Source organism: Scatophagus argus, chromosome 8 (genome assembly GCF_020382885.2).
Source record: "Scatophagus argus isolate fScaArg1 chromosome 8, fScaArg1.pri, whole genome shotgun sequence".
In the NCBI taxonomy this organism is placed as follows: Eukaryota; Metazoa; Chordata; class Actinopteri; family Scatophagidae; genus Scatophagus; species Scatophagus argus.
This window is the reverse complement of record NC_058500.1, coordinates 6676917-6701351: the sequence shown is the minus strand read 5'-3', so window position 1 is coordinate 6701351 and position 24435 is coordinate 6676917. Positions and strand designations below refer to the sequence as shown.

General features: G+C 39.2%; 1 protein-coding gene across 1 annotated transcript in view; it reads left to right on the top strand.

Annotated features, from left to right (window-relative positions):
* grm4 (glutamate receptor, metabotropic 4) overlaps window positions 1–23361 on the top strand; it is a 158501-nt gene extending 135140 nt beyond the window's left edge. The window contains exons 7-11 of the mRNA XM_046395769.1: window positions 4235–4435; window positions 9741–9877; window positions 11452–12387; window positions 16675–16921; window positions 19987–23361. Coding sequence (XP_046251725.1) covers window positions 4235–4435; window positions 9741–9877; window positions 11452–12387; window positions 16675–16921; window positions 19987–20036 — 1571 coding nt within the window. The 3' untranslated portion in view covers window positions 20037–23361. The remainder of the gene's footprint in view (window positions 1–4234; window positions 4436–9740; window positions 9878–11451; window positions 12388–16674; window positions 16922–19986) is intronic.
* Window positions 23362–24435: the final 1074 nt, after the last annotated feature.

The window sequence follows — 24435 nt, the reverse complement described above, 5'->3', positions numbered from 1 at the left end:
AGCTCTGTATATATCAGATGTTGCCTATAGTCTGTTGGGGAACAGGAAATGTTAGGGCTATATGAATCACCTTTTCCACAGAAATCTGTGAGTCAAACAATTACAAATACATAGAATCAGGTACTACCTGGACTGTACTACCAGTTTCTGAAAAAATACATCCTTCAATATCAATTTTATAAAATCCAAGTTAATAAAAAGAAAATTACATTACACGTCATGATACAATTACTCACCTCAAAGGATAAGACCTTGGAGGAGTTGGAGAAACTGGTTTTACTCTGCACACTACGCAACCTGGATAACAAATCAGATCCTGGTACAAGCATGCTGCATGTTTATCAAATTTATTTTTCCTTAGATATCAAAGCGAAGTACTGAATGACCGGCATGTTTTTGATACTTCATATCATCAAATCAATTTTGGTGGTGCCATTAAAGATGTGGTACCCAGCCCTATAAACGAACATACTGAAAGGTGAACACGGTATTGTCCCCCCCACGACATTGACCTACTATGTCAAAATGAACTACGCCCTACCAACAGAGAGCCATCCAGTCTGCTCTATCATCTAAGCACATTAGTTGGACAGATAGCCTATAATTTGCAGCATCGCAAAAGAAATGACTGTGTGCACATGTAACGAAATGAATTCATTTTTGTGCTACTCTACCTTGAATGAAAGGGAGGCAAGAAAGAAACAATTTTCTTCCATTCAAAGGAATATTGTGAGCAAAAAGCACACAGTGTGACCTGGAGCTTTCTGGATCATTGTGTTCTTTCACAATTTGAAGGTTTGCCTTGATAAAAACCTCATAGGGCACTGATAAAAGCATACAGTGGCATGGTTTCATAACGTCAATGCTTGTTTTGCCTACGCGCCAACCTTCCTGGAGCACATCTTAGCATATCTTTTCTCCACGAGACCAAGATTGAAAGGAGAAAACTCTTCAAACATGCGGTATGATTAAAAATCACTGTATTCTGGCATTTCTTAAAGTTTTTGATGATCTCTTTCATTTCTAAAGCCAAGAAGGTCATTAACCACTGCCGGTTTTAACATTATCATATCTGCCTTGCACTCAAACTTGCAGCAAACTGAGCAATACATAACTGGGGATTCATCCGCATCTTTCAACTCAAAACAAGCATCCTGCTGCAGCGTTGAGCTACTCAGCCATCCCAGGCCTCTTGCTAACCAGCTGTTAGCCACATGCTGCTAGCTCTCTTCGGCTACACCTAAAGTCCCAACTTTTGAGCCCTGCACTGGCCCGCCTGACCTGCACGTCCTTGGACAGCAAGAGAAAACTGGAGCATTAAAATAAACCCAAACAAGCTCAGTTTTCAAAGGACTTTTAAGCTGTGCAGTGCAAACCTCTCAAACGTTGCCACTAATGAGCCAAATGTAAAAAAAGCCACAGAGAAAGAAAAAGAGTGGTTCAAAGATAGAGAGACATTAAAATGTGACAGGCTGTAACAGCTGCAAAAAGATACAAACTGCCATCCATACTTTACTTTGCCTGTAGCACCTATTTACAGAAAAACTGTCTATATTCAAGCTACTTAAACATTCAGTGCCTTGTCATTGATGTTAAATTGGGCAAACAACGGGGAAGCATATAGATAACAACAACAAGACAAACAAAAACTATTCATCTGTTTAAGGCTAAAGCACTGGTTAAAATTAAGTGTCTCTGCTGAGATAAGAAGTGGATGCCAGACATCTTACAAGGCATGTAAACAAAACATGATTGCAGTTTATCAGCTTCATGTCCGTTTTTGGTTATCTGATCAGGGTGCACAGTTTACATTATCTCGTGTTGTGCTTGCTTTGCCACAGTCTGCTGTATGAGACAGTGGAAAGGCCAAGCATTTGCAACATGGAAATTAAGAATAACTGAAAGCAATGGCAAAAAGAACTGAAATAGTGCCACCCTGATGACACTAAGCAGAGCATTGAAATTATATATTTATTCATTATCATTTCATAATGTCAGTGCAAAAACAACTCTGTAGGAGTGAAGAAAAAGCCTGTGATAGCATCGTGGGGCCAGTTTTCATCAGAGCACATCCATTTGCACACCAAACTGATTAAGAACATTTATTCCACTTTTCCACATTATGTGTTATTGACATGAGTCATTATTCAGACTCACACACTTTCAAGTCCTTCTTTGATGGTACAGATGAAATGGGGTGCCGGAATACAAATTATCCAATTTCCCAACACTAATTTCCCTCAAGCAAAGTAGAGTTAAAAATCAGGGGATTTCATTATTCTAAAAAGCATCAACCTTCAAATGAACCTCTGCTACAGGATGCCAGTCTTTGGCTGTGAAAAGCGTCAAATGTTGTCAAACGAAGAAGAAAAGCGTCAAATGTTATCTGTAACTTCAACAATCACTCATCTTCCTGTTTCCTGACTGCAAAATATTTCATTTCCAAGGGGGATTCGCCTGCAATGCTCTGTAAGTCACATGCTTTTAAAACTTGAGCTATGAGTCACCTTCAGGGAAATAACACTGCAAACAACTAATTTCAGATTGCAAGAATCTACACAGTAATCCTTTCGCATTCAGTTGGAAACAGGGAAATAAACAACACTTTAAAATGGAGGAATGGCTGTGTTAAAATTGGTTGTAAATAAACCAAAGTTAAAGCGTCCACATGTGGAGTGTCTGCGTTTACTCACTCCTCCTAATCCCAGCTGTACAAGCACTAAAAACTGTGATAGAAGAGGAGTGTGAGATCGTGAGAGTTTGTCTCGTTCCTGTTCTGCTAACTCTCTCACATTTTTGTTATTTTGAGATCTTCAGCTTGTGTGGAGAGTACAGATAACTTTATTTATTAGGAGGTAAAAGCTGAACAAAAGATCAAGTAGGTCTACAACTGGGTTTTATAAATGTTTAAAGTTCTATCTTAAATATTTAAAATTTAATAATAAAGACAAGAACAGTAACAAAACATAGCCGTCAAACAAGAACAATGTTCAAATGCATATAACAAGAGTGATGTTGGCTCTTTTCAGACATGACAAACGTAACATTTTTGAGTCGGTCTGTGAAAGTGGCAGCTTTTTCCTCAGACACAGGTGTCCTTTTAGTAACAGCTCCTTACGGTGCAAGTGCGAGTCTCTAAATCAGAGAAAAGAATCCGTTATGGTGGATGATGTGTGTTTCTGAACTGTATATCTAATCTAGACGTGCAGCGGATGCACTTGGAGATCACAGATTGTTGCATCTCAAGTTATTTTTCAAGGTTTATCCTTTCTTGCGGTTCGATTGCTGTTGGAGTGTTTTACTTGTTAATACAATGTCCGTCCATTACTCTTTCTGCTCAACCTATCTGGCGTGGGATCAGCTAATAAAAGGACTAAGCTGCTAATTGAAACCTTGCTTGGCAGTTAACACATTTTCAAAGCATCAGAACAACCCCGGCTATGATTAATATACACCTGTCATAACTAATTACATTAATACTGAAGAATGATTAGGTCTGTCTTGCTGTGTCTTCCACTCCCCCTCTACCACTCTATCACGCTCTGTGCTCGTGATTAATGGATGCGAGGCGGCACGTGACTTTGCGGAGATAAACACTACGAGAGGACACAAACGCTAAGAAAAGGTCCCCCTCCTTATCATAACACATTTCCCATTTCTGTTTGTATTAAGGAACCATTATTAATTGCCTCTTTATAATTATCTTTACATGATGCCAAAAGAATTGCTGCTAACTGAACTGAGAGTTTTGTGAATACTCTCGAGTGGGTCTCATCAGTGAACGGCAGACCATAATGAGAAAGGCTGCACATGTCACCATTTTGTATTTTCGTGAGAGGAGAGCCTGTGATTGATGTCTAGAAGAAATAGCGTGTAATTAGTGGTTAACATGCACAATTCAATGCCAGTCTCTAAATAAATATGGTGGGGAAAAAGATGGGCTCACAATTGAGTAATCAGGCCTCTTGAAAGGCTATCATTTGCCTGATTTTTACATATGTAGCAATCAATGTTTTGTTCTTACGTTTCTGATTGATCGTAGAGCAGCTTTTTTTTTTGTTCTGTCATTCAAATGAAGTATTTTAGCCTTGATTGCCTCATAATTGCAATGACAGTAAAACACAGCTTCAAAACATATATGTCATTAAATTGGTGATCATATTTCTTGCAGCATTTATGAATTCATGCGGGACTTAATTTAATGAATTTTTGTGCTGTCAATGTTTTGTTTCAGACCACGAGCGAATTGGCAAAGATTCGACCTACGAACAAGAGGGGAAGGTTCAGTTTGTGATCGACGCAGTTTATGCCATGGCTCACGCTCTACATAACATGCACAAAGATCTGTGTCCGGGAAAAGTCGGCCTCTGCTCCAAGATGGATACCATCAACGGCACACTGCTGCTCAAGTATATCCGCAATGTCAACTTCACAGGTGTGTACTCGTAATCCCACCTTGGCAGGCTCACAACTGCACAGAAACCGATGTTACTAGTGATATTTAAGAACAAGTTTCCGGAAAAACTTTGTCAACAAGTATTCTGCAAAGTGTGCATGGTATCACAAGAAATCAACTTATGTGTAACAAAGTAACCTTAGAGCACTGTGTCATTCTGAGGCATTTGAGTGGTGGAAGCTTAAGCAAATTATATGTCCTATTTTTAGGTTAACCATCATGCTCATGCAGAGGCTCTGCAAGTATACAGTGGTCTACAATTATCAGGCTACTGAATGTAAATTACTCCCAGCAAGTATAAGAGGCTGAGATCCGTGGGAGTCTTGACAGTCAGCAGGAGAACAGCATGTTTCATCATAGCTGATGATGTGCAGGAACTGTGCTTTGTGAGATTTTGTGCCTTATCTTGTCAGCGTTGAGTTGCCCACATAAAAGGTCTCCCACTTGAAGTGAGCTCTCTGGAGCTGAAAATTATATAAAAATTAGAGGGGAAAGACCGTTAACATACAGCACCAGCACAAACAGACATCAGTAGTTTCCCAATGGCTGTCTCGCTCAGTATGCATATGTTTAACCTAGGATGGTCAGAGACTTATGGGAAATAAAAACTGAAAGCAAACACTAAACGAAAACCATTAGATGACCACCCTTATCCAAACATATGACACATGAAAGTTCAGGTTTTTTTTGCTTCTTCGTTTTTTTGAATAAAGTTTTTCTTACCTCAGGAACAGAACCTTTTTTAACCCCTTGATAAGAACAACTACAAAAATTAAATACAGAATACAGAATGACTGGACTGCACTTACTGTGCTCGTGTTGATGCATGTGTGCCCTGACTAAATTATTTAAATATTATGATATCGGTCTCTTTCGGTATCTTTCTGCCTCAGAGCTTTGTTGGCTTATTGTTTTATTATCGGCTTTTAAAGGGTGCTAAAGGGTGCTTATAAGCATTTATAAGGTGCAAAATTCTGGTTTAAATTTACATTCTGAACATGTGCATGATTTCACAAGAGTAACTTTGTAACATAGCAACAAGTGAGATGCATTTCGAAAATTCTGAAACTTAAACGTAGGCCTGCATGTACATGAATTTAACCTGCTGGCTTGTGAAGAAATAATAAAAATGTATGCAGAACAAGGTCTAACTTAGGTGAGCTTTAATTCTTATACCAAGTTGAGCTAATTATACATCAGATGAGTCGAGGGTCAGCATGATCATGCAATCAAGCAGAACCAATCTGACCCACTCTGTGCTCACAGGTGATTATACATAATACATATACTTATTTCTATGACAATTACAGAGTGTTAGAGCCCCCTTGCCATAGTGGGAATAATTTAAGTATTTAACTATAAACTCTACCAAGTAGTAGTTAGATCGGAAGCAGGCAAATGAGTCAGTTTTAACGACAAAATATCATATTTTTTTTTTTGGCTGGGATGACTCATGGCATTTACTTCCTCAGAGGTGGTTTGGTTTATGGATTTATATGTGAGACTTTTAAAGCGCAGACAAAGTAATAATGCGGCAAAGAAACACAAATATGAATCAAGCATAGGAGTTTATAAAAAAAAATAATGTAGTCAATGTAACCTTTATTGTTGGGTAATAAAAGGTTAACTTGACTGTAATGTTGGCAGCAGTTAGTTTCCTTCCCTAATGGATACTGAAAGGAAATCACTGCAGCACTGAGCTGTATTTTACTGTATGTCTCATCTTCAAAGTCAAAACACTGTTTATTTGATCCTGAGTGCGCTTATTACTATGTAAGCAGGTCAGTACTCATTTGTGTAAAAGCAAAAACAAATGAAAAAATGTTCTAAGTTTTAGCAGAGTATCCTGAAGTCGTATTTGTTTAGTTTTAGAGGATACTGTAGATCAATTCTGCAGCACTGGAGTCAAGCTTTTATCTAAAATACTGTATAGCAAGGCTTGTGTTACCAAACTAAACTGCAACTCTTTATGCATGCCTTTATTCATGGTGTTACATTACTGGAAGGCTTGTCAGCACTGAAGCCATTGGGGTTTCAACAGGGATAGCTAGAAAATCAATGCTGCACATTACCGGAATACTGCCTTGCTTTTAAGAGTCTTTGGGTACAGAGGAATGGGGAATTTAAAAGGTTTGTAGGAAAACAGCAGGAATGTCCACATGATCCCAGTGTATTCTGGGAATTGCCTACAGACATCCATGCTGACTAAAGGAAAGAGGAAACCGAACCACTTTGGATATTGTAGAGGCAGTTGATACTTATTGATGCATGGCATTGAGATTGTTATGCCAATGATGCTGAACAAAAACTGCTGCTGGTTATTTTCAGAAATAGTTCAAACTCATTGGTACTTCATGTTCATTTTGCCGAGTATGTTTTAGTTTACAAGGTAACCTTCCAACACTGGTAGTGAAAATATGTTAGAGGTGTTGTGATTACAGGTTGGCTGTAACAGAGTTATAACTGTCACAAATCGGTCGGTTGTAACTTGAGGAAGCACAGGAGCACATATTAAAGGTACATTACATGGACAAAAGTACTGGACCAATTGACCATTACACCAACAGGGACTTTAATGACATTGCATTCTAAATACATGAACAGCTTTGCAGCTATAACAGCTTCCACTCTTCTGGGAAGGCTTTCCACAAGATGTTGCCCATTCATGCAGTACAACATTTGTGAGGTCAGGCACTGATGTTGGACCAAAAGGCCACAATCTCCGTTCCAGTTCATCCCAAAGGTGTCCACACCAAACTCATCCAACCATGTCTTTATGGAGCTTTGCTTTGTGCACTGGGCACAGTCATGCTGGAATAGAAAAGGGACTTCAACAAACTGTTGCCGCAAAGTTGGAAGCATAGCGTTGTCCAAAATGTCTCAGTGTGCTGAAGCATTGAGATCTCCCTTCACTGGACACAAGAGGCCGAGTCCAACCCCTGAAAAATGGTCCCATATGAATACTTTTGTCTATATAGTGTATATAGTAGAGTAATTCGGACAGAGATTATAAACAGTACATAAAAGATGTTAAAAAGATGTTATGGGCAAATAGGGGGCTCTGTTTTGCACATAAGTTGTCTTTGTCTCTGCTCAGACCAATGCAAACCATTACATCAAGCTAAACATAAATAAAGAGTGCGTATACTGCCTCATGATGGATCTCGCCTGTCCAGGCAACGAGGAATGTTAACCAGTACAACAAACTGTGAGGGTATGATGTAGTTTGAGACTTAACTATTAAAAAGGAATGTGCAAAAGATAATCAACCTCAGCACTGGCCTTTAACTCTGCCCAATTGAACGGCTAATAACCATGTAAGGCTTGGCCTCGATTCAGAGTAGAAACAAATTACAGTCTCTGACAGCTCTGGATCTTGGTATTTCTAAAGTACAGCTTTGCATTTATGTTGTAACTGTGTTGATTCTGTTTTCTTTCACTTGTATTGTGAGGTTTTTAGCAAATGCCCTCATTACTGAAGCTGCCCTTGCACTTCTAAAGTTCAACAGCAGAATCTGTATCTTATTTTGATCCATTTTTATACAACATTTGCAGACACATTAGATTTCTTGTGGCTTTTGGTTAATGGTAATGGAGAGGTCTGTAACTATGACATTCTTGATTTTGTTTGATTAGATTATCAATTCTGAAGAGAGGCAAAGTAGGACAAATGCGTCTCTTGGAATAAACCAGCCTTTTAAAAAAAAATACAGAATAAAAAACTTAAACAGGCCTGGAATTTCAACTAAAAGAGTAGTCACGGCTGGAAAGACTTAGACAGCGAATTGAAATTGCATGTCAGTTATCATCCAGAGTCTGCTCATTTCTTGTTCGCCCAATAAAGCCCAGTTGTGTTAATTCAGCTCTCAAAGGATTATCATCAGAATTAACAGTCTTAGTCTAACACGCATTGTTATGAAGTTCAGCACACTTAAAGTTAAATAAACAGACAGTTTCACAGTGGCTATTTTAGTTTTAGTGCATTTGTGCAGAGGCGCGGCTGTTGATGTTTTCTCCTCAATGCATGGCTTTCATTCCTAACACTTGTCTTATGCACTGTTTTCCTCAAAAATGTAACCTGGTTATTAAGCAGTTTGTTCATTTTTGCTGGCGGCACATGAAACTTGTAACACATTTTTGCAAGTTAAGAAGTGAACATAATCAATTAAGGCAATCAAAATAATAGAAAAACGCATACCACTCAATTCCCTGTACTGCTGAGATGAGCAAGAACATCTTCATAATTGCAAATGACTGCCTGCTGTTGTCTTCGACATGCCCTCTAGATAACGCAGCAGGATGACGGTAATGCAATTAAATCTTGTAGGTTTTGACACATACATATGAAGAAAAGAAAATTTAAATCTGGTCTCATTGCCTGTTTGCAACTCTGACTCACAGGTTCAAACAACAATCACCAATCAATACTGTGACCTACTAAAGGTCACAGTATTAAAACAAAACGCTCAAGTAAGTTATACTTTTTATTCCTATGACAGGAAGGAGGAGGATAGTGTGGTCAATATGAACAACTCTCTCCCAAATGCTGGAAAATTCTGAGTTTAGCATCTAGACATGATGTACATCCTTTTCCTATTACAGAAAAATTCAGCCAATGATGTAGCTCTTCAATGTTTTGTACACATTCATTTTGCACTTTTAAACCCCCATTTCAACATGTTACAACTGCTGTGTATTAGGACGCTGAACTGTAGAAAACAAATTTGGTGGGAGAAAATAAACAGACATGGGGATGTTATTTTAGCACTTCCTCAGAGACGGTCCTTTTTCCTCAGAGCTCTGCGGTGGGCTCTCGTCACTAAATCTGTAAATCTCTGTTCCCTCACATCACAATTTTATAACAAGTTGTGAAGCCGGCGAAGGGTCTGTAGTTTGGCTCAGAAACGGCCAACAGAGGGATGAGAGAGAGACCTCAAAGTGGTAATCAAAATCAGTGCTGTCATTCGTTAGCACTCTGAGAGGGGACCTTGCGGATAACAAGCATGGGGCAATAAGCAGAATGAAGGAGTGTGAAATGATATGGGAACATGAACAGACAGCAGTCCTGGCTCTCCTCAAAGGACCAGGACAACATGGCTGTCAACATCTATTTTGCTCCCATCATTAACACTATAACGGCATTGGCTTTAAGTCCCCTCACAGCCTCATTTCATCTCTGAGCACTATGAGGATAACAGCTTGAGTTTGCACTGTATTGTTCACCTTTAAGTAGAATTCTGCCCTTTAAAAAATAATGAACTTTTGTCCCCCACCTCATCCTCAGGAATCGCTGGCACCCCAGTGGTCTTCAACGTGAATGGAGATGCTCCTGGCCGCTATGAAATCTACCAATACCAGATCACAAATACCACCACCGAATACAAGATCATCGGTCACTGGACAGATCAGCTCCACTTAGACGTATGAATATTTTTATTACTTGAAAATGTGTATAAAAGACTGTATGCATGAATTTCTGCGCAATCCTGTTTTGCTGTTTTTTGCATAGTCAAAATGATTCATCAGACATTCCACATTCTGCTGTGTAGTATCTCATTAGTAAGTCAATTCATTTATTCCTGACAAGAAAATGCAAACAGCACAAGGCAATAAGACTACAATCTGTAACCAGGTGGAAAGATGGTGTGGCCATGTTTCACATAGAACAATATTAAATAGATAAACTAATTGATATTGATATTTACACCCTTTATCAGTTTGGACCAAGGTCAACACAGTCTCAAGGATTACTTTCTCATTTGAATTTATTTTCCTCCTGCAGTGTCAAATTAGCCTCTTTATGCCTTAACTTGCAACCATATTGCTGTGACATTTACAGCAACTGTAAAGCAGAACTTATTCACCTTCTCATAATTTATCACTGCTATAAAAGAACATGCTGAATGCATGCAGCCGAGAATAACATTAATAATAAATCTTCTTACAGGCTGGATTTAGAATTTACAAACATATCAACTAACAAAAGCTTTAGCGTTGCACAGTATTTCCATTTCCGTTTGCACGCACGTTTATACTCTACAAAGCAGATAAAAGAGAAAGACATCGTTTTTCATTAACCTTATTTTGACATTTGCCATCGTAACACGATACACCAGTTCCCTCTTCAACTTATACACGAGGCACAGTGTTGCATATGCTTACATCAAAATTATTCTGTTTTAGATGCCAAAACTTTTGAGGAACAATGTATCATGCATCAGTTTTGTTGTGATGCATCAATTATACATGAGCCTCTGGGCGATCTTATTTTGTTGACGCACATAGTGTAGGTATGGTCCTGAGTTACTGCTGCACACAGATGTACTTATCAGCTTGGCCGACATGAAAGAGACCCACAAGGAAAATCAAGAATACCAAATGGACTTTTGTTAGACACAAAACCAATCATATAAACCATCTTCAAGTTTGTTTAAAAATGAATATAAGTGAATATTCTCCATCCTTTTCCACACATAATAGAGCCTCTTAAGAAAACTGCATTGAAATAAAATGAACATGTGAACTGACACAGCACTGCACTGTGTTGAGACTGCAGTACCAATCAGCTTGACTCTATTTATTTATCTTTCCTACACTAAGTGCAGCATGGAAGTGCTTGGAATTAATTAAATATTAAACTTGCTTCTTGTTGAGTTGTAATTCAGTGAGTTTACACAATGATGTCTTGGTAGAAAGACTGCGGCTAAATGGTGTATTTCCAATTTACAGGTCTTTTTCTTTCTACTTCTCTGCATGTGCAAACTAATCTGCCAAGTGTTAATTGAATTGTGTCCTCATGCATGTAGCCTGTTGTTTAACATGTAACTGTGTTGCAGTATGTTGTAAATTGTGTTAATGTTCTCGCTGCAATGACTTGCACAGTATTTATTTAACTTGCATTTCAGGGATGTGAGTATATGAGCACAACAGTGTTACCATGGTAAGATTGAATCATTTTTGCAAATTTCTCCCCACTCTTATACATTTCCTTCCAGACCAACGAGATGCAGTGGCCCGGTGGGACCCAAGAAGTACCCTCCTCTATATGTAGTCAACCCTGTCGTCCTGGGCAGCGCAAGAAGACCGTGAAAGGAATTCCATGTTGTTGGCACTGCGAAAACTGCGATGGTTACCAGTATCAGGCAGACACCTATACCTGCAAGATGTGTCGCTTTGATTTGCGGCCTAATGAAAACCACACTGGTTGTGTTCCCATTCCAATTGTCAAACTGGAGTGGAGCTCCCCATGGGCAGTCATCCCTGTCCTCATCGCCGTCCTGGGCATCATGGCCACTCTGTTTGTGGTTGTCACCTTTATACGCTACAACGACACACCGATTGTTAAGGCATCGGGTCGAGAACTGAGCTACGTGCTGCTGACGGGTATCTTTCTGTGCTATGCTACAACATTCCTCATGATCTCCACTCCTGATGTGTTTATATGCTCCCTGCGAAGGATCTTCCTGGGCCTGGGTATGAGTATAAGCTATGCAGCACTGCTTACCAAGACAAATCGGATCTACAGGATTTTTGAGCAAGGCAAGATGTCAGTCAGTGCCCCTCGATTCATCTCCCCGGCCTCGCAGTTAGTCATCACATTCAGCCTGATATCCGTGCAGCTCCTTGGGGTGTGCATCTGGTTTGGTGTTGACCCATCGCAAGCCATCATCGACTATGAAGACCAGCGTACAGCCAATCCCAAAATGGCCCGTGGTGTTCTAAAATGTGATATATCAGACCTGTCCCTCATCTGTCTGCTGGGTTACAGCATGCTGCTGATGGTCACCTGCACAGTTTACGCCATCAAGACCCGTGGGGTTCCAGAGACGTTCAACGAGGCTAAGCCCATCGGTTTCACCATGTACACCACCTGCATTGTATGGCTTGCCTTCATCCCCATCTTCTTTGGGACCTCACAATCAGCTGAAAAGGTAAGTATTCCATTTTAAAAGAGGTGGGAGTATAAAATAACCAACCAGTTTTCTTATTTTTTTCAGATCAGATGCCAGTGCAATGGCTCAGCTTTCAACACTGTACTGTACTTACAAAGAGTACCATGGCATATAGTCAGTTAAATCCGTTTGCACATGTTGGATGTCAGCTTTCCATTTGGAGTTATTTTATATTTCCTGTGTGCCTCATTGTTAAGAAAATGGCCACTCAAATTATGTTTGTTGTGTAGCATTAGTCTCTTGTGTTTGTGGAAGCTGCCACTATTCATCATGAGATGATGGGCTTTGTGCTCCACTGTGGGGATTACAAGGCTTTTAGAGCCGACTTGTGAGAATAATTCATTCACCTCAAGTTTGCTTGGATATGTTTTCTTTAATTGTGTTTCCGTGTGTGTGATTGATTCAGCCTCTCTTGGTGGGAATACCGAGTAGTCAATCACTACGCATTCATACACACAGAAATAGATAACGCGGGTTTGTGAAGTAGCTTCAAAATTACTGTGGCTGTTGATGTTTCTTGTAAGTAGAAAGTGAATCGCAAATTACCTCTTACAAGTGCTAATTTTGAGGTTCCTCAGCAAGGATGTACTGGGAGCAGAAAGCTACTGATCACGATAGAAGCATCACTATTAGAATGCTATAGCGCTGCACAGTCACAAACTTAATAGTAGACTTTATGTTGCTAACAGCTTCAAACAGCATGTGTTAAAAGGCCAGGTAATGGACATTTCATTCCAGCAAAGTGATAGTAGAAGCAAATTCCTAAACCTCTTTATTGGACAAATGTAGCGCATGGAGGTTTCCCTTTCAAATATGTAGTTGTAGTGAGCCAGTAATATTATAAGCAACCCTTCAACAACTTTTGATAAAAATAACACAAACTATAACTAGAAAACTGCGTCATCCCCTCTTTGTCGTGCTTTCAGTCTTAACCTGCCACATGAAATAACACATTAGGAAATTTTAATCATGGAGATCAGAGTTTTTTCCTCACTGTCTGCCAAGTCCAATGCTTTAAATAACACACCAATGCATTTGGAATAAGCTTGTGGCAGATTTGAGGATCCATCAGGTGTTCCTTTGGAAATGTTTCATGAAAATTTGGTGAAAGACGTTTCGCACCAACAAACAGAAAGCCTCTCATGCTATCCAGTAACTTGACTTGCTATTTTCTGTGCTTTGTTGCTGACGGAGTGTAGATTGTGTTGGCACTACTTCATAGGTTGTGAGGATTTCCGGTTTCTGATGAAAACAGCTTTTGCCAAAGTGTGGCCAATAAATGAGCTATCCCATCGGCACCATTAAACATTAATCCAATTCTTGTTAAATGTCATGTATTTGTTTATTCATTAACAAATGTAGCTGCTAGCTGAAAACAGTATGTTCTAATGGACTACCAGGATATTACCCCTTTAAACTGTGTTGTCCCATTCCAAAGAAACACTGACACTAACTTACCTCTCAAGTGACTGTCAAACCAAATTAGTTAATAAGCCTATTTTACAGCACAAACTGTGACTCATCATACTTAGAAAAGCACAGGTGTTACTAATAACATTAACAATGGCTTTGTTCTTGTCTAGTGTCCCAGTAAGCCGTGACAGTCTGACAGTAAGCCAGCACGCACAACACTGTGAAATACTATTACACCTGTGTTTTTCCTTCTGCTTATGTCTCAATCTGAAAAATGTGGGTAATAAAATAACTGCAAATAATTCCATGAATTTATATATCCTATATTCCCAAAAACAAAAACTTGGCAAACTGTGGGGAGGCGTTCCTGTTCACATGCTTTGCGTATAGGTAGAGACCGCTCTGGCAGCTATCCGGACAAGGTATTTGATACCTAATGACAAAAAAGGAGCAATCCTGCTTCAAAGGAGCTTCATAATGGTTGAGCCTGGTGAAGTTTCTGTCCCCAGCCCCGTCCCTCGCTGTGCCGATGGAGCAGATTGGCAATCATATCAGCGTGTCAACTAAAATTTATGTCACCGGGGCCGATGGAAGCGGACAAGGGTCTTGGCTCCCCTCACAGAGTGACTCCTCTCTGTACTCCAGAGGGGTAGCAATATTGTTCCGAACTCACCCCAGGCCACGTGTAATCTTCTCAGGAGATTACAACACTCCTCCTCTATCACCAAGGAATGCTCATGTTCTGCTCTCAGCATGATGGAATACAATACCCTATCACTTTCATTTTGCACCAACATCTTTTTTTTTCTTAACTGACATGGCTTTAAGGGTTTAATTTGTGCAAGACTTCCCTATAATTGTTTTTCATTACATCAACATGTATCAGTCATTGTATGAGAGGTCTTGCTATTTATTTTATTTCAAAACAACTCCCTACCTGTGCACAAACACTCAAATGGCTGAAAACCATATACTGGATGTCATGATGTAATTTTAAATTTTACACATCGTGCCAGATTAAACACACAGTGTACAATTTCTGCTGCGAAGGGTCTCTCAATCAAAATGAAACAAAAAACATAAGTAGTGTGGAATAATGGGAGCTGTTATTTTCACTGATGATCATCAACCACCACTACGGATAAAAATCCTGCATGACTCAGGTAAAAATTTTCATGGACGAGGTGATGTTTTAAGGTTTTATTTATGTCTGACGTCTGCCATTTTCCTCCCTCACTCTGGGATTCACTCCCAGAAGTTATAGAAACAGGTGACCAAATTACTTCATCATTACCTTAAATAAAATTACAAATTTCTCTGGGTTTTAACATTGTGGGAAGAATGTCAGCACACAATGCAACAAAATATGCCGAAGGTCTAGACTTTTTTAGACATTTTGATGCAAAAAATGTTACATATCTTCAATACTAGCCGATATTTATCTAAAACCAAGATGGTCATGGTGCTGTAAAGATTTGTAAACAAAATCTTTCAAAAGCATCTTGAAATGAGAAGATAAATGTTGTAAAAGCTCACATACAAATAACATATGTCATAACCCCATATTGGAAAAATGTAATTTATAACTGTTGACATGCTAGTGGTTCAGGGCCCTGTGGGCTATGCCCATGCCAAACGACTCAGTCATTTGTGATGTCTGCAAATGTAATGTCAGACAAAACCTCAGGCAAATCTGTTTGAAAGATGTCTGCCAGCTGTGTTCCCACTGTACACTTTTTGCCTTGTGTTCATCAGCGCTGTAGGACCTCAGCAATTTCCATCCAAGATGCAAATTCTACGGCTCTCTTCTCCCTCTGTTTTTCACTTTGTGTTTATGACACTGGAGTACTGCAAAAAGAAGGAGTAGCATCACTGTAGACAAGTCTTCAAATTCATAACTTTAATGACTTTGTGAGGTTTATTATGGGAAGTACACTCTGAATTTAAGGAATCTGGGGTGATGTGATAAGTATTTTATATATGTGACGTGTGATGTGACAATATCAAATGATCTACAATTAGATTTTTTTTTTATTTTTTTTAACAGTCTCTGCGCTGACTCACCACATTCCCTGCATTGGCAAATCAGAGATGGACTGTGTCTGAGCTCTGGGATGATTATCATAAATGAAAAATCACTTGCAGGCACTTTTAATATGCTCTAGGATGTTCCTCTCCGCTCCATAGCTCTTGCCTGTAGCTATACTGTTTATCTGCTACCCAGCTGTGAGTTGCAGCTGTCACTGGCTTCAGAAAGCATACAATCCTTATGCTGTTGTCTAAAACCTCAGGGCAAAAACATCCATAGACAGACTATGTAGACACCCATCGGGGGGCACTTCTATTGTACGTTATAAATAAACAAACACAGCAATGAAAGCGGAACTCGGGAGTGATGAACCAGCACATAAAATGAATATGAGTAAAGGGGACTGTATGCCATCACCATGTTTCATATGATGATTATGTGATACCGTGTGCTGTGCCAATTTAGGCTCTGCGAAGAAGCGGTGATTTGCATGATATTACTTGAGCAATGCAGTGTCTGTTCTACATGCAAGACTAAAAGCCTCAGTCTACTGAAAGCAATCATATGCTCCAAAAACAATTCTTCTTACGGCAGGTTTAGTGGCAAATTGGCTCTCAGAATAAAATATATGAATTTGTTTTTCTTTGGTGGACTGATCTCTGTGAAAACTGTGCAGGCACAACCTCCATTATTGTGTAGTCCGTTTGACCTCAGACTCGACTAGAACAGACTAGAACATCACTATCTAACGGTGAGTGTGGCCTCAGCAAATTTGTTTGTGATGACAGCTTGTGTTTCTCTCCGCCATCTCTTCCACAATCCAGATGTACATCCAGACCACAACGCTGACCATCTCTGTAAGCCTCAGTGCATCAGTCTCTCTGGGAATGCTCTACATGCCTAAGGTCTACGTGGTTCTCTTTCATCCAGAGCAGAACGTACCGAAGCGCAAGCGAAGCCTGAAGGCTGTGGTCACTGCAGCAACCATGTCCAACAAGTTTAACCCCAAAGGTGGCCTGAGGCCCAATGGAGAGGCCAAGTCTGAACTCTGTGAAAGTCTTGAAACACAAGGTTGGTATCATGCCAGGTGGAGCAAGCAAGAAAAAGAATGAAATGTGTTCCAGTGGATAGCAATTGAAGAATATGCATGCTGACTCTAAAATTTGTGAATAGTGAGCTCTTACTATGTGAACAAAATTGATTTCAGTGTTGTTTCCACCTCAGTGGTTCAGGAAATTAGCAACCCCTACACTAGCATACGAGACACTAGTTGGCATTTCCGTGCCAACTAAAGTGTTGCTGTACTATTGTAGATGACATAAACAGAACTGTATGAATAATTAAAACTGATAGGAGTGATTTTATCTTCAGCCTCTAGCTGGCATAGACTGGGGCGTTACAATTTCACTTATCAATAAGAAGGTACAACTAATTCTTATAGGCTGCAGTGTATTAATATACAGTATATTACTCTCCTCAGATTAAGCAAGATCTATAAGTTTTAGATGTTACATATATGCTCTATAGGAACTGCAAAAAAACACGTTTGTAAAAGGCAGGAGGTAACTTTTTTGTGCTATGCAGATAAGTCTTTGAATACATGGAGCAGAAAAATAGTTCCATTCTCACTAACTCTCACCACACTGGATTTGTGAATCAGGAGGTGTGACAGAGTGCCCACACTAGTCTGATTTTGAAAGGGACAAAAAGAGACGGGTAGCTCAGTGCTGGGAAAGGAGGATATTTCAATCACCAAGATAAAGTGTATGAGTAGGCAGTCCCTGTGTGGGGGCAGACTTAAATCCAATCAAGCAAGCCAACATGTTCTGATTACTCAAAGTCCTGATTTGATACCGAACAAGCTGAACACTATAGAATGATGTGTATTAGAACTAAAAGTCCTGTGCCCACACTTGCACGTATGCCTTTTTTTTTTTCAACCTCAGAATGGAGTGGTGATGTCTTATCCAATTATAGAGCCCATTTTTAAGTGCTGACTCTCACCCTCTGCTTTGAACTGTGACTCTAACAAGTGCTCTTTGTGCTTATGTGTCAGACTGTGTTGAGGGAGGGGAGCCCTGTGAGGGACTTTAGACTCTCAGGTAACCTGATTGGACAATGGCTTTGCCCTTTTATTAACTGTGACCACTTTTATCCTTTTCATTTCTGCTAATGTTCACCACGACACCCTTGCCTGCCTATAGTACGCACAAAGCATCCCCACTGCCCCTGGCTAAAACACAGCACCCTGAATGACACATGGCAATAATCACACCCTCACAAATCCACCCTTGACCAACGCACATTAACGTGGATAGACAATATTTTTGTGCAGTGCTGTAAAATGGCCAATCACCATGGCAAAGCCTGTTAATGTGGGGAGATGACACCACTCTGCCTGAGTGCAGGAGACAAGCGATAGCCATGTGTCCCCTGTAATTTGTTTCCCTGTTGACAAAAGAAGGAATTTGTGGTAATGGGACAATAACAACAATAAGAGTGAACAGGAAAAGACAGATTGGTCTGCCAGCTCCAATTCTTTCTGGACCATCTATTCTTTATCTTGGCCTTGCAGCTCATAAATATTCAAATAAGGTTCATTTATCAATGCTTCTCTTGGAAAAGATGCTTTGGATGAAATGGCAAGAATACCGCCCTCGTTCACACACCCAACATGGCAGTGACAAATATACAGAAACATTTACCATTACACATCTCTCTCCTCTACAGCACTTTTGCCCCAACTCTGGCTTTCAGCTGTCTTCTGAATGGATTCATCCCCTCTGACATATTCAATCAGCCAAGGCTGCTGTGGGCAGATTGGCAGATCGGTGGTGTGATTACCACCACCAAGCATGCTTGCTGAGGGCAGTTTAAAATGGGGGGGGGGGGGGAAATGACAAGAGCGTACACAATGACACACACGTGTGCAAAGAAGCATGACTGCACACAGGTACTGTATGGTATGATAGTCATGTTTGGCCAGCAGTTTGGGCTTGTTATGATCACTGTGGTCTGTCTGGTCATGTGTCTTACCTGTTTTGTTTTGTTTTTCCACACAGCTGATAGAAAATTCCAGTAAACATGAATAAAAGGAATAATGAGCACCATCATCAAACACTGATGACAACACTTTGAGTGCCAAGTCAGATCACATATTGTCTTAATAGCATTTTACTATCTAAGACGCTTTTCAACTCAAAATATCAATACGCCGACTGACTGCTGCATGCTCTGCTTGGTGCACAGAGAAAACTGTGTTTGCATGTGGTTAAAAACTTGCATTTGAACGGTTACTATTGCATTTTACACCACTGGTGTGATCTGCTTGGTGACTTTTTATGCTGCATTTTTTTTTAAATAACAAAATCTAAAGATATAATCAGCTGTGAGGAAAACGTAGGACAGAGTGTTCCCTGATTGAACTGACTGCACTGTAATAGCAGCTCCTGACACTGATATGACCACTGGCACTGCCTATGAGTCTGACTGCATCTGCATCACTGTCTTGACAAATATTTCATGATGCTATGTTGTTAAAATGTCTGCAGTGTTACCATGGACTACAACCAGCGATGATTCACTCCAGCTCCTGCAACAATACAGTTGATTTTTTTTTTTCTTTTTTTAGATTCTGTATAATTTGTTTTTAGGCCTGATTAGTTCAGCTGAAAATGCAATGTCAACCAGCTGTCAAGAATTTTGAACAAAAATCCAAAATTTTCTGTTTCCAGCTTCACAGCATAATCGTTCTGAAGATGTCATTTGAGCTCAGAGAAATTGTGTTGGTTTTTTTTTTTTCCACACTTTTGTGACCTGTCATAGACTAAACAATTAATTGATGAAGTGAAAAACAATCGGTAGATTTATCAGTAACAAAAAAAAAAAAAAAAAATTAAATGTAACAATACAGCAGATATCGCTCCTGTAAAAACAGTGTATACATTACAGTGTTCTGCTGTTGTGATTGGTTCCACCTGCACTCGTTTGAAGTCATCCATAAATAGAACCCCCATCAATCTGCACTCCATCATGTGCTCTGAAAAAAATCGGTTTCACGCCTATTTGAATCTGACAGTAATGCTTTTTTGTTTTTTTTAACCCTTTCCTTCTTTCTCCTACATTTTCACTTACAGTGTTGGCCTCCAAGCAGACATACATAAGCTACAGTAACCATGCCATCTAAGCCAGAGATCACTGATGGAAGTGGAGTGCAGGCCTGCCTGAGGAATAATGGGGAAAATACTGGAGGATTTCCAAGCTGCTACAGCAGAGAGAACTGGGGTGGAAAGATGGGAATTTGTCACTCCACAAACAGAAAGGATGTCATATTTTTCTAGGGAATCAGGTAAAGGCCTAACAGCTAAGTTTATGAAAAATTAAAAGATCAGAAGGAAGGAGATGGGAGATAAAAGGGAGATTGGACAGTTAATTTTCCTCTTCCCACCCTTTCTGAGACACAAGTGACGGTTGAGTGGTGACGTTTCCAGATGCAGGGTGATTGAACCTACAGTATGTTTTCCTTCTGAAGTGTATAGCACACAGTTTCAGCCCTCTCTCTCCGAGGCTGAACCGTTTGTCTCATTTCAACAAGAACAGGGGAAAAACTTGTTTTGTTTTCGCTCAAGTCAAATGCAGTTAAAAGATGAAACACTATAAAAAAATATATATAGTCATTATTTTTGGTTATTATTGAGGTTGAAAGCTGCAGTACTCTTCAAACTGTACATGCCTTACTACAGTACATTCAGTATTCCTACAACATATCTGACACCGGGAAAATAAAGCAGTGGGTCATCCCAGTTTCTTTTTCTTAAATAATTGTTTCATAATAACAATGATGATGATGATGCCATCATCTTGGCAAACCTAGTGTACAGCCCCAGAGCATGCTTGTGGGAGCATCACGTGTACTGTGCTGTGTTGTCAACGTCTATGGAATGCAACATTTGTCATGGTTGTCATTCACAGTGGAGATGTCATTTTGGACCATTAACCCACTGGGTAACCCTCTGCTAAACAAAGAGTAATTTCAAACACACAAAAGGAGCAAAACTGAAAACAAATTGACATGGGAGACCTTTATCGCTTTCATCAAACGTCAGCCGGGATTTAGAGAAATGTCGATGCACACTTAAAACATCCCAGATTTATTGGCCCTTATTTATCATGCGCTTGTTGAAGTCTTCACACATTCAAGCACTTGGATGACTGTGAGAACCTGACGCTGCCCGATCTGTTAAACTTCCATCCCAGCCAACCCTTATTACCCTGTTATGTATGTGTTTTTTTGTGTTTAAATCTAAAGAATTTAAACATATATTTATTTATATATAGCAGTTGTGGTAGGAAGGAATAAAAACAACACAGCTGTCTGTTGTTGCACCAGATATTATTTTTAAAACCTGACAGCACAGTATGACATGTTTGCATATAGGACAGTTTTACTTGGGACCGCCTTTGTTTTGTGGCAGATGAACAGGTAATCTGTGTTGCTTGGCAAGTATTTTGTCCTCCTCTGAATCAAGATATTTGAGGCTACACAGTAAATGATTAATATGAGTTTTAAAAGTAATTTGGGTATAAAATTAGGCTCATGCAGTGAGTCAGCATGTAGACCCATTTGGAGAAGGTTTCGAGCCCAGTGCCATTAAACAGCCAGAATGTTCCAAGATAATTGGGCAGTTGATATGCATAACATTTTATAAAGATATTTTTATACATATCAGTGATCCTCAACTGGCGGCCTGTGGGCCACTTCCAGCCGACAAAAGCTTCTAATCCAGCCTGCAGAATATTAATGAATTCAGAAAACGTGCAGATCTAATGTTACTCACCAGTTGAGGACGCACATTCTATCGATTAGTGTGCCGCAACAAGCCAGAAAGTCCACAATTCATAGCACACCTGTTCTATGTAATCAGACTATTTTCTCCCTTATCTCCATCCTCTCTACTTCATGGACCAACCATCAAACTACCCCACTCTTTGGAGCTGGCAGCAGCACACTGCCCTGACCATAGGGGGTAATTACAGAGCTGATCACCAAGCTTCTCTGCTAGATGCAAGAAGCATCACTTAATTTTGTATTGAGCACCGACTCCTTGGTGGAAGTCTGAGAGTGTCACCTTGTATGTCTGTTTATAGTGACACAGATTAGTAAAAAGCAAATTAGCAAATTAATGAATTAGTCAGTCTAAATAAAGTTAGTGTGCAACTGTTTTGGTAATCAAGTAGTTGTCCCAGTTTTTAAGCAAAAACAGCAAACTTTTTTTTTTAACATTTGAAATTCAAGACCTTGGGCAAACCCCATTGTAATTGTCAGATTTTCACAAATAAATACATGAATTAGTCACATAATTTAATAAAACTAGACTTACAGTTACAATAAACCTTCGGCAAGAGTAGCTCAGTGTGGATTCAAGTGAGAATTAACACTAATATCTTTAGCTCTGTGCAGGTTTGTATGATTGGGTCTTAATGACCTCACCAACCCCTTGAAAAATAAGACACTAATTTCCAGCAAACATGCACAGGAATTAAGTACACAAGCGAATGGAAACTAATGTTAGCATCTAGCTAAAATGAGAAGAGAGTTTAAAGTAACATTAGGGTTGTGTTCGTCAGGTGGACACCAACAGGATACCCATGTTGTTCCGTGTCTGAGGGATGGGCAAGTATCCAGTTTTTTTGCTAACATGTTAAACCCATTTTGTCTCAGGATTGTGATTCTATGTTTGCTTTGGGAGTCTCTATCTTGCGGTCAAAAGTCACATAAGGCATCTTTAAATTTCTGCAGTCAAAAACAGGGATGTATTGGTGCTTGATACATAAGGGCCAGTGCCTTCATTCTGTGCCTCATATCCATGAAACTACTCCTGCCATTTTTTCCATGAATCCCATCATGGTGTTGTTTTGCATTCCATCCATTCTGTGTTCAAACATAATGAAGAGATGTACAATAAAAAGTGTGTAAACTCCATTTCTGTCTGCAGTCTCTAAAGTACTTGTCATAAACAGTAACTCTGGAATATGTCTCATTGAAAATGTTATCTTCAGCGATGCAAAAATATGTATGTTGCATGTCAAAACTCATAACAAGTCATGTGAACAATGTGAGAGAAAGGTATAATGTCCAGAAGGAAAACTACTGCAGAAGATTATAAATAACTAACATTTTGGTTTACTCAATGATTCTCTCAGCTCTCAGCTTCAACAAAAGTCTAGGGTGTTGACGCAAATGTTGTTTTCTCATCATTTGATAAAGTATTGTTTGTGGGATTGTTTGTATTTGTGAATATGATAATTTGCTGCTTTTTCTTTTGCCACAACCCCCCTTCCCTTTATTTTTCTAAAACACTTTGTCTGTGTTACAAAATAGAATATGTAAGTGCTGACTGAAATTAAATGGCAAGTTAATGTACGTTATTAAAATGGATTGATCATGTCTGCTTTATGTACTGAATTATTTAAAAAAAAAAAAGAAAGAAAGATAAAAAAAGAATTACAGTGCCTGGATATTTATGAATTATATATAGAAAAAAATTAAAATGTGTAGAGCATGTTCATTTTTATACAAGATGTTTCTAATAAAAGACTGTTTTGCTAAAAAAAAAAAAAAAAGTGTTGCTGCTTCTTATTAGTCCACCTGTTTTGCTAGCAGTTCAATATAAAATCATATATTTCACCTTTAATCGAGACAAAGAAATGTTTTCCTATCAGGCCCAGGCTACAATAACAATCATCATTATTAATAGTCCTTATCAATACATTCTGAAAGCTCTGTACTTTCAGCTGTCATGTAGATGCACAGAAATTGTGGTATTTCACATGTGAATAAGTAATGAAGTGATCAGGACCTTTGAGCAGGTATTTTGAATTGTGGTATAATGTAAGCTGAAACAATGAGTTGATTAAATGGCTGAAAAGAAATAGATTTAACAATAATCCACTAATTGAAAAAAATCCAGATTCTTGTGTTAGTATTTGCCAGAAAGTGCAAGATGTAACCTGGGATATTAATGGGGTGAAAGATTGACAAGAAAATAAGTTTCAGATTAATCAATGATGAATGTAATCATTAGTTGTAATCAATATATAATCAATAAGATTTATAACAATTGGAAAGCCATATTCAGATCATATACAGCATTTCATATTGAGATGGCCCAGAGCTATGAACATCCCATGAAAGAATCAAGATGTTTCCACCAGTCGAAAACAATAAATTAGAATGTAACACGGGCAAGATCTCAAGGCCACCGTTGAGCCATGACTCCTTTTCTGATCCTGGTCCTGTATAATTATGTTGATGATACAGAAACAAACATAAGCACAAGTCAAACATAACGAAAAATTACAATGCTGAGTGTGTATTATGAGTTTCACCAGTAATCAGGGGAGCCGCAGCCATAACTTCAGTTTAATGATGGATCAATATGGTCTGCTATACCTGCAGCCTTGAACAACTTGAGAAAATATCATACCATCTCTAAAAGTTGACAGAATTCTGAGCCACTCTAAATGAAAAGTAGAGCTTTATAGTGGATTTACTGTAGGGTTGAAACTGCCACCTGGGTGATAAC